Source organism: Larus michahellis, chromosome 23 (genome assembly GCF_964199755.1).
Source record: "Larus michahellis chromosome 23, bLarMic1.1, whole genome shotgun sequence".
Classification (NCBI taxonomy): Eukaryota; Metazoa; Chordata; class Aves; order Charadriiformes; family Laridae; genus Larus; species Larus michahellis.
In genome coordinates this window covers 1,946,373-1,960,476 of record NC_133918.1, presented here as the reverse complement: position 1 = coordinate 1,960,476, position 14,104 = coordinate 1,946,373, and the positions used below count along the sequence as shown (strand labels likewise).

General features: G+C 48.0%; 1 protein-coding gene across 10 annotated transcripts in view; it reads right to left on the bottom strand.

The window, feature by feature from the left end:
* DOT1L (DOT1 like histone lysine methyltransferase) overlaps window positions 1-13,814 on the bottom strand; it is a 71,538-nt gene extending 57,724 nt beyond the window's left edge. For 4 of the 10 annotated variants that reach the window (XM_074565759.1, XM_074565767.1, XM_074565763.1 and 1 more), the window contains exon 1: window positions 13,605-13,813. In XM_074565759.1, the coding sequence (XP_074421860.1) occupies window positions 13,605-13,685 (81 nt within the window). In that variant the 5' untranslated portion in view covers window positions 13,686-13,813. Of the gene's footprint in view, window positions 1-13,604 lie in introns of all 10 variants that reach the window. The other 6 variants (XM_074565761.1, XM_074565760.1, XM_074565762.1 and 3 more) reach the window with 3 other exon arrangements.
* Window positions 13,815-14,104: the final 290 nt, after the last annotated feature.

Below are 14,104 nucleotides of genomic sequence, written 5' to 3'. Positions count from 1 at the left end.
AGAAGCCCTACACTAGTTTTTAAAGGCTAAATAAGACAGTAGTGCCCAAAAGCTCTTTCCAAATATGTACTTTTGTGCAATCACTATCATTTTCTATGATCACATACTCTGTTAATCCAAGTTAAAAAAAACCTCATTAATATGACCATAATTTATAAGTTCTCAGTAGTAATCACCGCTATTACTGTAACACTTACAGAAGAAAACTAAAGGACGCGCGGTCGTACTGTGCATCACACGAACCGCACCAGGCAGGTTTCAGTTATCCACACATAACTTGGTTCTACGAAGCACCAAATCTCTAATAAAACCAGCTGAAGACGAAGTTTTTGCAGCAGGCTCCACAAGAGCCAGGGGAAGTGAAAATGACAATTTGCTACATTTTTGCCACAACACGAGCTAGCTGTTGTCACGGCTTGTAATTCACACTGAATACAAAGCACTACACTCTTCCACCAAGCATGGCTGGTTTGGCTACATTATTTTTCCAAGTTAACATCCCTTAGGATATATTAATGGCTTTATTTTGATATAATTCTGTATTCCGGTCCTGTATCCTAGACTCTCGGGTGTATTAGTCCCGGACTAGTTACCTCACACTGCAACGATTCATACTCTAAAGTGAATCCCTAACCTACAGCAACAGATTTAAACATTATACGTTTCTTCGTCAAACACAAAGAACATGTTGAATTAAATTGGGCAGCCGTCATCGCCTGCAGCAAGGAACAACACCCTAGTGCCCTTCCAAATTCATATCTTTTTATATTTAGGTTCTTCTTATGAAACTATGCTTATTCTTGGGGATAAGGTTAAGTTGGGGCTTGGGAGCAAACACTGCATTTTTCTGAACTTCATTTCCCCACTTGCAAAGCAGGATCCGTGTGAGATCTGATCAGTCTCCACAGTGCTACAGAGCCCAAACCCGCAAACCTGAGAGAACAAATGGTTTGAAAATCTGGATGTGGTCTTGAAAAAGAGAAATATAGCTATGCATGAGCTGTATTTCTCTTGATCTTCAGTCAACAGCTCTCAAAGCATCATTTGCAGAACTTTAAGACTCCTTAGCTACTCGTGATCGACATGAACATTTTTGTGCATAGAATTGACTGCCCAGGATTGAACTGTCCCACAGCAAAAGCAATTCTTACCTTTGCAGAGCCCGTTTCGCGTTTGACTCGCCAGACCACACTTCCTCCCCCCAAAACAGGGCAGGTGACCAAAGCAGCTCTTCAGAAACGTGCAAACAAGCTGTGGTCAAGCATTTACAAAGCAGGAGGAAGAGACGTCCTACAATTTCCACTGTCCACCACACGAGTCCAAACAATTCAGAGAAAACAAAACCTGAAACAAGCTAGTTGAAAATAAATCAACGGCAACACTCATGTACCTTTTAATGATTGTCTTTAGATACTGTTCTGTTTCCAACACCAACCATCCAACACTGGCTCCCGAGTACTCCACTCAAGTATTAACAGAAGTCATTTTGATTTGCCAAATTCTGATCTGCAACTGATCCATTCAACTCGCAGAACAAAAGATGTCAGTGTCGATAGCCCCTGGTTTTGGAGAACAGCTTGGTTGCCTGTAGTGGCAGCTCTTTCCCCAGGCAGGGGTCCATAAATCCAAAGCAGAGGATGTTACAGCTGGAGACAAGATGGTTAGCAGAGATCAAAAAGATGGATTACGAAAAGGCAATCAATCTTGCAGAAGACTAGTGGGACAAGTGCCTCTAACGTCCCCTAGGTTTCCTCCATCTGTGGAGCACGATAAGCGTTTCTCTACACACCAAGAAAGGCAACGTGAGCTACTGCAGCTTCCCCCCAGGAGCCCGGAAAGCATCCAGCATTCTGCGTGGCACACGGGTGCCCTCTCTAAACCACCGCCTGCAGCCTCTCAGAAGTTCGCATTCCTCCTTCCCCAGGGCTTCGCTTAATTTACACCCTGTCTAGAAAGATCCGCCACTGCAGCTTCTATGTCCAGAGCACATCCATATTCCATACACCTGCAAACAGTGGGTGACAAGAGCCCATGAAGAGCTGAAACAAAGTACTTCCAGCTGCTGCAGTGGCAAAGAGCTGCCTGTGGGCCAGCTGAACAATGGGAATGATCTCAAGATCCACAGTCCTGCCAGCGTGTGCCTTCAATCCCTTCACATTTTAAAGTCTTTGCCTCATGCTCAAATGCCCATTACACTTTGAGTAAGGAAAAGGGAAAGTCTGCTCTGTGCCATATTTCATACGGTATAGCTAGACTTTGTTTAATATTACCTGATTTCATCCTAAATCAAGATAGCGTCATTTAGCTTCCACAAGCTAAAGCACAAGCCTTCTTACCGAGTGAGACAAGGACCAAAAACCTTCTTTGAAGCATCCGATTACTGTTGTTGCCTTACATCAAGAAAGCATAAGGACATTCACAAGTATACATATATATCAGTATGTATAAAAAGAAATCTACAATGAACAGCTTGTGTCCATTCTTTCCCTCCCAGCCTCAGAGAAGCAGCGAGGGAAGCGAGAGCTACCAAGACTGTATTTTGAAACGCATCTCCCACACAGCAAGAGCAGACAAGTTTGAAGCAGTTTCAGTAGTTTGTAAGTTTACTGGCACACAAAACTAAATGGAAAACGTGAAGGGCATTATGGCCTCCATAATGGCTACACAAGGACTTCTAAAGAGGAAAAAAAAAAAAAAAAAAACACCACACACACACACTCACACATTTGGCCCAATACTCAAAATAAACTCAAACTACCACGTTAACAAAGGAAAGAGGCATTAGAAAAGAATTAGAAAAGAAGGTCCAAACTGCTCCAGGTAATCCTCGTATACTGCGAGGACAGGTGATCCAGAATTTGTTGACAAGACAGTTGTGGATCTGTTTGCAACAGGGATTCGCGCTTTCATTGCGGTACCTAAACCACAATAAAACCGTTCTGCCTTTCCACACAGCAGTTCCAACTGTGGCTACAGACACTGCGCCAACACCAGAGGGAATGGTTCCCATGATCGAGTGGAGGAGGGGCTGGATAAATATATTAACGTGCAATCGCTCTGCAGGAGTGTCTAAGGCCACATCCACATGGGACAGTTACAGCAGGATGACCTACCAGCTTTAGTCTGCGTAACCCAGACACAGCCCAGATGTAAGTAAGAAGCAGTTCTATTACGCAAAGAGACAGACTAGTTAAAAAAAATCCAAAATATTTATAATAGAATACATAGGGGAATGCAACTATTTTAAAATCACAGAATCATAGAATCTTCATGGTTGGAAAGGACCTTTGAGATCATCAAGTCCAACCATGCACACACAAAAAAACCCAAACCCCCTACAATCTCTGCCACTAGAGCATGCCCTGAAGTGCCACATCTAGACGTTTCTCAAACACCTCTAGGGACAGTGACTCAACCCCCTCCCTGGGCAGGCTGTTCAGTGCCTGACCACTCTGTCAGTAAAGTCATTCTTCCTGATATCTAATCTAAACCTCCCCTGCCGCAGCTTCAGACCATTTCCTCCGGTCCTGTCACTATTCACCTGGGAGAAGAGCCCAACACCCACCTCTCTGCACCCTCCTTCCAGGGAGCTGTAGAGGGCAAGGAGGTCTCCCCTCGGCCTCCTCTTCTCCAAGCTGAACATGCCCAGCTCCCTCAGCCTCTCCTCACATGCCCTGGTCTCCAGACCCCTCCCCAGCCTGGTCGCTCTCCTCTGGACACGCTCCAGCACCTCAATGTCCCTCTTGTACAGAGGGGCCCAGAACTGAACACAGCACTCGAGGTGAGGCCTCACCAGCGCCGAGCACAGAGGCACCAGCACTTCCCTGCTCCTGCTGGCCACACTGTTCCTGACACAAGCCAGAATGCTGTTGGCCGCCTTGGCCACCTGGGCACACTGCTGGCTCATGTTAAGCTGGCTCCACCAGCACCCCCAGGTCCTGTTCTGCTGGGCAGCTTTCCAGCCACTCTTCCCCAAGCCTGTAGCGTTGCTTGGGGTTGTTGTGACCGAAATGCAGGACCCGGCACTTAGCCTTATTAAACCTCATACAATTGGCCTTGGTAAAAGGCCATTTTGGTAAAATGGTACCTTGCACTGGTATGTATTATTGCCCTTTCAGTTAAGTTTTAGGCAATCATAAACTGTTCCCACACGAGGACAGCTGGAGGGAGCATGCGGATGCTGAAGCACTATGTGTGCAAGCAAAGGAGTCCAGTGTCTGCTTCTTCTGGGACGGAGTGGGCTGCTGGGCTTTCACTCGAGCCAACAAGAAAGGTGGCCCTACCATCATTTCACAAACAGTTTAAGCCAACACAGCCCCCTGCTTTGCCAGTACCTCCCCAAAAGCCACCTCTTGCTTTGGGCCAGCAGTGCTTGCGCACACACGCACAGCAAATTCAGGGGAGGCCTGAGCTAAAATTAAAGGCTCAGTTACCTTTCAAGCAGACCAGTTCACCGCACCAGTGTACAGATGCACTGTTTTAAGTGTGGGAGCAGCTTAAGACACAACAGCAAGTGGACAGAGATGGCAAGCGTTATTTTGACTTGCAGACTTAGCATGCTGTTTCAAACTTTCACATAACCATGAACCACGATCTGTGCAAATAAATGCAGCATGGGTGGGGGAAGCAGAAAAGAAAACAGCCATATACACCCCCACTGCCAGAAACAAACCTTTATATGAAACCTAAGCAAAGGGTTACTGCTGGTAGAAATGAATACCTGGTCCCAAAACTGCCGTTGCCAAAAGTGGCTACCATCTTTTTCTCAAGCCCAGAGTCCTCCCGCATCGCTGGTGGGTGCTGGGAGGAAGCTCATGGCACTGCCTGGCTCTTGGGTCAGCATCTGCTGTCTGAACAGCAGGTCCCCACCTCCTGCAGGGAAAACCAGCCGGCCAAGGGGAAGCATCCTGTAGGACAACACCGCCTTGAACAACCACTTCCCATTCTGTAAAGATACTCAGTCTTGGGCAGCTTAGAAATTCGGCTCCTGCTTAACACACATAAATATTCTACTTAACAGAAGCTCGCAATAAAACCTTGCATTCTTTCCGAAGACCACTGAGTTCCTAAAGAAAGCTGGTTTGTGAGGTACAAAAGGAGAATACGAATGGTTACGGTGTGCCCCCCCTACGCTTCAACATGTGCTGCAGAGCAGCGACACGGGCTACGCCCAGTGCAGATTCTGAAACGTACACACAAACTTCCAAGTGCCAACCACTTTTAAAAGCTTCCATTTTCAAGACTTGTAAATGACCCTACAATATTACAACATATGCTTCCTACACTGCAAATGACTATTTGTTCTAATAAGCAGGGAGGGAAGGAAAAGCCAGATGAAGGCAGACTCCATCCCCAGCTTCAGCGGGTTGGGGACCACCCTGCGCCAGCACCGATCTCTCAGTACCCAAGGGCTTGGCTGCCACCAGACAGGCAAACAAGCAGGAATCACCTGCACCCCCACAGAAACCCCGCTGAGGAATGAAAATGCAGCCTCAAAAGCTCAGACTTTTCAGGATTTCAGAAGTATACACTGTCAAACGCTAATAATATGGCTGAGCTCTAAGAAGTAAATGATAAGTTAATGCCAAAACCTCAGGAAACCGCCCTTCACACTACACAGAAAATATCAGAAAGTCTCTCAATCGCAGAAACAGTATTAAAACTTTTACTAAGAACCTTATTCAGAACTTTCCATAGTGTTTTGTTCTTTTAAACTTTAAGTTTCCAATGCTTCATTTAGCTGTCTTCGGTAGTTCCTTAGATTTTGTATCTACCACTAAAAAGTTCTTTCAGTGCAGATTTTTAGGAAACTCTCATTCACTCATGAAATGAAACAAAACAAAATACTCAGAACAGGAACTTTTTCGTTATTCATAGATCTGTTCCTATCTATGAAGCCATCATTTCCTGCTGTAAAATATACTCACCCTCTTCCTATGCTCTAAAAATAGCGCCTACTCAATTTGATATCTATAGCAGCATGTGGCAAATATTATCGTATGTTCAGCTTTATTTCTTGTTCCTCTTCAGAGTTAGTTTTGTATTATCTTTAATAAGTATTACAAAAGTAAATACATTATGTTCATGATTCCTAACATGAACTTCTCTTGCTCCTGTGGATCCTTCTGTTAGGAAGGAGAAAATAAATTAAGGAAAAATATTTTAAATGTGTTGAGACATTTTATGATTATCCATCTGTGACAAATACACTGTAAGGGGAAAAAAAGCACCCCACCTCTGGTCCTTGTCTTGATCATTACAGTAAAAAGCTTTAATCAGACAGTCAAAGGTTAACTCAAAGCAGGAAGAAAAAAAGCAAGGCAGTATGAAAGGGGTAAAAAAGAAAGAAGGACGAGTAGAAAAGTAGACATATGGACGTCTGGGGAGAAGGGTGATTAAATTTCCCATAAATCTTGCATACCAAGAGGTAAGATATTTTGCCTAAATTCCCAGGAGAAACACAATTCAGTCACATATCTGAGACTTGAAAGGATAATCATCTCCATATATATTAAGGCTGCCATGAAGGACAAGAGTTGGAGTTGGACGTGGTGGCATGGATTTCCCTTGGCACACTAAAAGCTTTCAATGCTGTGTCCAACTGTAACTGATGGGTGAATTTTAGGTAGATAAATTTGAATTGTCTGAGCTGGAACTCTGGCCAGGACAGGAACATTCATCCTCACTCATCTGCTGATAGAAAAAGAGGAGGGGGGAAAAAAAAAAGCAATCTTGAACAGCTACTCTGTCTTTCAACAGCCACCTTCCAGATAATTCGGTTATATGAAAAATAAAGAGATAAAGAGTACTGTGGTCTTAAGATGCAATACAAGAGAACAACCTTTACTTTTCATACAGAAATACTAGGAAAGAAGCATACGTTAACTGAACTCATGATTTATATTGTATCCAACGGGTCAGAGCTTTGAACAAAAGCCAGTCTCAAAACTGAACAAGTACTGATTGTCACTCATGGCAAGTTACACTTCAAAGGGTAAAGCCCAGAAGAAAACTGCTATTCTGTAATAACCACGTGCTAGGCAATTAAACGCTGTACGGTTACGGTCTTCCTCGCCTTGTGAGGCCACCTCACCTCCCAGCAGCACATTGCTGGGTTCCCTTTGCCATTTGTGAGAGCAGAAAAGTACAGAAAAAAATGATGCAACTGTGCCAACTCTGTCATTTGCTTCTGTTTATCTGCCGGGCAGCAGAGAAACTCGAGTACTTCTGAAATGACTGAGTCAATTATTTCCCAGTTTTACACTATTCACTCTCCCCACTGCAGGTTTTTTTACAACTGGGAAGGGCAGAGGAGTGTTGAGAAATCGGAAGTCTGCTAAAATTTTCAAACCTTTTCTTCACTAGAGAAGTTTCTGTAAGTAATTAGTCATCCCCACAAACATTTCCCAACAAGCTGCATCGACAGCATCTATTAAATCAGAGAAAATCCCCTAACCTCTGCCACCACTGCCGAATTTCTGGGCGATTACTCAGGGTGTGAGGAGGTTTTGCCTGGCAAAGTCAGCTCCGCAGTTTCCTCCGCTCACCACCCCCTCCTTTGTACCAGCGGGGCTGCCCTGGGAAGGCAGCATGAGTCAGATTACAGATCAGGGCGGAGGGGGGGCCGGCTGTGAAAACACTGGAACATTTTTTTCCAGCCCAGATATTTTCAGTGATCCAGTTCGCAGAGACACCCCACACACAGCTTCACAGCAGCAGCACCACAGAGGGGATGCCACCACGTGTGGCGGCTGGGGACAGCGGGCAAAGGGACACCCCACCTTCTCACAGAATGATAGGGGTTGGCAGGGACCTCTGGAGATCATCATGTCCAAGCCCCGGCCACAGCAGGGTCACCCACAGCAGGTGGCACAGGAATGCGTCCAGGCGGGGTTGGAATGTCTCCAGAGATGGAGACTCCACCACCTCTCTGGGCAGCCTGTGCCAGGGCTCTGCCACCCTCACAGCAAAGAAGTTCCTCCTCGTGTTGAGATGGAGCTTCCCATGGTCAAGTTTGTGCCCGTTACCCCTTGTCCTGTCCCCGGGCACCACTGAGGAGAGCCTGGCCCCGTCCTCCTGACACCCCCCCTTTCAGTATTTATAAGCGTTGATAAGATACCCCCTTAGTCGTCTTTTTTCCAGACTGAAAAGACCCAAATCCCTCAGCCTTTCCTCATTGGAGAGATGTTCCAGTCCGCTCAGCATCTTTGTAGTCCTGCAGCTCAAACTGATCCAAAGGGAAAAACCACACACACCTGCAAAATGTGAAACTGGTTTCCAGCAGCTCATCCTGCCGGGGTGTAACAGAGTGTGTGGTAAGGAAGGGCCGCATCCGTGCAGGGGGAACAGCAAGAGCAAGCGGCCGGGGGAAAGGAAGAGCAGCCGCCCTCGGCAGCAGCCTGCAGCTCCAGCAGGTTGGGTGACACGCTGAAGGGATCAATTAGGTCCAATTTAGGATCTTCCTAAATTGATCTTACTGCACTGTGCTATGGCACTCAACTTCAGTGACCGCTCCCACATCTACCTCATTGTCTCCGAAGTCAAAGCTAGTCATCAGAAAAACTATTCCAAGTAAAGCTGAGTGACACACACACACACACAACACATTAAATTCTTAAACAAGGTTTGTTATTCGCCTCTACCATTGATCTTTAATTTTAAAGGTGACACTCCCTGCTGGGCTGTGATTTTCATTATCACTGCCTGCCCTTGAGCTTTTTGAGCACAGCACATTCCTTTGGTGACAGAACGGTATCAGCTGTATCACCCACCAGTGGAGAGAGGAAAGAAAAGAAAAAGCCCCACCCCACACACATGCTCTGCGCCCTTCCACCTGTACAAAGTCCAGTATTCTCAGGCTCATACCCATTCCTCCTCAGCAGCACACACGTACACCTCTCAAACAGCTGCAGGGTGATGCTTGGACAACGCTCAATTAGCAAATGAGAATTTTTTGCCATTACAGCTGAGTGGAAAGTCAGCAGCAAAGAGAAGGAACACAGACAAATCAATGAATTATTCAAGCCAGACTTAGCATCACAGTTGCTAATTTGGAGGCTTAAGCTTCAGCAGCTCATGGCAGAGGTACCTCACCCTGGTAAGATGTGCACAACCAGGACTGTCCCCTCCTGGGACAGAGTTGAGGGCCTGAGATTTCCAGGCTGGAAGATGGTAGAAGATACTAGAGCATAAGCCTACCCAGTTCCACAGGGGCTTGCCCATCAGTGCCCTGGGCTGCAGGAGGAGCTCCCAGGCACTATCACAAGAAGTCAAACAGGAAGGGGAGGGAACACAACAAACAAAAACCCGACACACAGGGAGGTTTGCAGTTATCTTTCAGGGGAATGCTATTCAGCAGGCGAACAACAGGAAGGCCTACCAGGAGAAAAGAGCAAGGCAAGACAGGCAGATGTCTAATTCTGGAACTTGAAAGGACTTGCACACTACTTAACATGACAGGCAGCGAGTCATTTGCAGCCATCCAGGTGAAGGACACAGTGCCATGACAGCGTCAGCCACTCAAAGTCAACACCAGTCGCACCCTGCTCTCATCACCTGGCTGTGCCTCCCCATCCCCCCTTTGTCACCAACGCTTACTTTGATCACGCTGCAAACCCATTCAGTGCAAGCCTAAAGGAGAGGAGATAAATGAGCCACCGTGTCCTCTTATTGATGCACGTGCTACCAGAGAACAGGCTTTTCCACATTCACAAACTCCTACGTGGCAATGGGGTGCAGCTCAGCAAACATCGATTTTGGTGACAATAATCAGCTTCAGCAGCTCTGAAGCCTCCTGTCGCTCAGTTCTGTATGAAAGCAATCCCTCTGCCAGAGACGTATCAGCAGAACCATGCCAGATCAGATTGCAGAGCTGATCCAGATTTTTTAAAAAATAATGAAGAAATAAGAAATACACCCCCCACACCTTTTTTTCCCCACACACACAGTAGGCTGGGATTCTTTAAGCAGCAACTGTTGTCAAGGGGAGTTCAAAGTACAACCTCAGACAATTCACAGATTAAGCAGAATTTATCATGGTATGAAAAATCCCCATGTTCAAATCTAGTACAGATGCATATTTAACTACAGTAAAAGTCAGAGACAAGAGAATGAACCAATTTAAGGACAATTCTCTGGAATAAACCTGAACATCTGAAAGTCTTAGAACTATAAGGGGCATTCACCCCTTGTATCCATCAGAACTAAGTACCGAGTCGTGCATATCAATACCTGAAGTATGACTACAAATGCCATACCCTATTGGCATTAGCCTATTTACAACTACTTAGATCCATTAACTCTGCTCGCTCACCCATCTGAGCACATCTGAGCACATCACGTACTTCCTTTTATCCAGGCCTGTATCTCACCCGATATCAAAATCGAAATTTTTAACGCAGCATCACAGGTTTCTGAGAACCTAACACAAGGGAAAAATGGGGCAGGTATGTGGGAGTCAAGGAGTTAAACGGCATACAAAAGAATAAACTCACTGCAGCTCTGATTAAGCGGGGCACTCATAAAAACAGAGGTCAACATCAGAAAATATTTTGTGAGTCATGAGGAGAGATTACTCACCATGCACTATTCAACTTACTCATCACAGTGTGCTACGGACAGAACTGCTCACCATGTATTCATTAGGAAACCGTGGCCTTTCCTTTGAGAAAAGCAGAAGGCGGGGGAAAGAGTCATACTTTCAGTTTTGTGTGTAAGCCAGTGGGAGGCTGTATCTGCAACACCAATGCTCTCTCCTCCCACGGCCCTAATTAGACTCGGAGGGAAATACATGTTTCACATCACCCTCCCAGGCTCTTTTAGCATCCCAACAAGCACCAGTTTGTCAGCTGAGCTATTATGCAAACTCAGCAGTCTGAAGAGACCCCACTTTTCCTATTAAACATGAAATAAGCAGCAGTCCTGCAATAAACAGACACGTTATTAATCCAGGCATCCATTAATACGAGATTAGATCCTTAGCCTTTTACGCAGCAATACCGATGCCGCTAATTTAAGATGTAGTAAAAGCATAAAAATAACCAAGTTACTCAATACAGGGTTACATCATGCAGTGGCGCCCATCCACAGCAGGTCTACAACACCACTCAGCCTCTGACGTTGGGAGAGATGATTCCCTGCCATTCCTGGCACTCTCACCAAAAATAATTAGCAAGGACTGGGAGCTTCCCCTCCCCTTTCTCTCCAGCTCTCTTTGGAAAAACATATCTCACGGCATACAACAAAAAGCAGCAAGAATGTTGCTAAATAAAACTACTTGAAGGCTATTTTTTACCCACACACACAGGTATCCCACCTTGCTTCCTAGGAGCCGCGCAGCAGAAAGAGTGGTGAAACTAAGAAATGTTCTGCTTACGTCAAACAGAGCTAAGCTCTAAAACCACAACGGTACATACAGCCTTGCTGCCAACTCCAGGCTGAGCCAACGAGGGAAAGAAAGTCTCCGGTTCAGCAGAGTACAATGTTAGCAGGCCAAACGCTGCCATGTAGAGAGGAGGATTTATTTCTAAAGCTCCAGAGTTCATCTGCTGCTGCTGCAAAGGCCAGCGCTGGCGAGCGGCGTGCGTGTGTGGATGCATGCCTGCCCCCGCACGCAAGCGCACGCTTCTCTAGGACGCGGGCGTGATCTTCTCACCAAATTTCTGCAGGAGGGAATATTGATTGGCTCCAGATGAACCATCCACTTCTGTATGACGGTGGAAAAATTTGCAAGGCAAAGAGGCCAGTTTAATGGGCAGGATGTTCGGGTTTTGTGGTATTTCCTAATACACGCAGATAGCACATATGGATAAGCGCCCCTGCCCGTTGCATTTGTGAGTAACTGGAAAAGAAAATCTATGTATTCTGCCATCTCCAGAACCGTCTGCCCAAGTTTTCCTAAATTAACTAAATCCTGATTTCCCACGCTGCAAACCGCATTAAAACACACATTTTAAGGGGTGGGGGGGTGTTGGGTTTTTTTTTTAAGCCTGTAGGAAGTTTTGTGAATAAATATAAAGCCATTCCTTCCTTCCAGATTAATCCCTAACCTATGTAATCTTTAACCTACGCTTCACACAACCCGCTTGGAGACACAAGTTAATATTTGACGACATGAAGAAAACTGAACCGGTCATCGTTATACTTTCAGTTTCTGTCAATTTAAGCAGAGCGCGCGCCCGCCAACACGCAGACACGAATGACAGAGCTGCCCAAACAGGAAAGGCTGCATTAACCAGTGTGTGCTGGAGGCTCCGGGAGCAGCCGATGAAAATAGCACGCCAGCGTACATGGAGGATGTTTTGGAAACCACGGATACAGCAACAGCACCAAAAGGCAGGCGGCAGACATGAAGGCACAGCCATCTCTCCCCTGCCACAAGCGATATATTTCTAATCATTGACACACACAAGCGCGTTACGATTGCCAAGCGAGCAACAATATCAGCAATATCAGCTGCCCCAGCCTGTGTGTCCCAGCACGTTCTCCCCGCGAAGCAGCACACGTACAACAGCAAAGCCTGAAACACAAGGAGTAATCAACAGGACTCGGGCCAAGTAAAATATATATAGAGAGAGAGAGAGAGAATTTTTTCCCTTTACAAACTGTTCTCAAAGGTGCTACAAACAGGGTGAGAAACCGTTCAAGGATTGGCACGAACCCTACATTCATACAAAAAAAAAAAAAAAAAAAAACAACCCCTCTGAAGCCTTTTGCCTCTCGTGAGATTTTCACTAATTCGAACACGGACATTGTTATCAAGGTCACACATCTCTCACTCGGAGCTCAGGGAAAAGTCAGGCAAGTTCGAAAAAAAAAAAAAAAAAAAAACACACCAAAAACTGCCGCTCACGTAACTAAGCGGGGACAAGTGACATTTTATTTGAAAGCATGCGGAATACGGCTGCCATCAACTGACAAACCTGACTTGAATTCTGCTCAGGCGAAATAAGAGCAGCTCCAAGGGCACCCGTTCGGGGGAGGCAGCAGCACCGACCCCACCAGCCCGGTCCCCACCACAATTAACGCTTCTCCCCTGCTTATTTCCACTCCTCGCACTGCTTTTTTGGGGTGTCGACCCCCCCCGCCCCCCGACCACCCCAACCATCAATAATTTAGGCGATATTTATCCGCCAGAAAGCCCTCTCGATGCCACCCCGCTCCGGTTATTAACCAGTTACACGAGCCGAGCTCAGGAAAACACGAAAACTTTTCATTAACCAGTCCTCCTCCTCCCCGCCCTTAAGTTTAGTCAACCAATTATAAAAAGAAATTGGGGATTTGACTTCCCGGCGAGCAGCAGCCCCCCGGGCCGGGGGAGCCCGGCAGCCCCTCACCCTCCGCCGCCGGGGGGCTGCTCCCGCTGGGGAAGCGCTACCGGATAAATAACGCCAATTCCAACGGGGGAAGGACCCCCATTAACAGATTGATTAACAAGTGACAGAAAGCGCTCGGGGGGGAGCCGGGGCGGGCTGGGGAAGGGAAGGGGCCGGGGGAGGCGGGCTGGGGCCGGCGGCCCGCGGGGCTGATCGGGGCCGGCCGGGCCCGGGGAGCGGGCGGCGCTGACAGGGCGCGGGGGGCAGGTGCCGGGCCGGGGCCATACTCACGTAGACGGGCAGCGGCCAGGGGTAGACAGCGGGCTCGGCTCCCACGGGCGACTTCAGCCGGAGCTCCAGCCTCTCGCCCATGTCGGCAGCCGGAGGAGGAGGCGGCGGCGGCCCCGCACCATGCTAGAGGGGCCGGCCGGGGTGGGGTGTGGCGGCCGGGCCCGGCCGGGGGGCGTGTGCGAGGTGCGGCGGCGGCGGCTGCGGGGGGCGGGAGGGGGGAGAGGCGGGGAGGGGAGGCCGGTGCCGGCGGGGGCGCCCGCTCCCCTCAGCCTCCCTCTATTGTCGTTAGCGGCTCGCGGGGCTCTCCGGCGCCGCCGCCATCTTGGGCCGGCGTGAGGCGAAGCACAATGAGGCGCCGGGGCCGGGCCGGGCCGGGCCCGACCGACGCGCCAGACGCGGGGGGCGGGGGCGGGCGCGGCCTGGCGCTCCCTCCCCCTGTCCTCAGCTGCCCTCCCCGCGCGCGCACCCGCCCCTCGCGCGCGCGAGCCCGCGCCGCCACC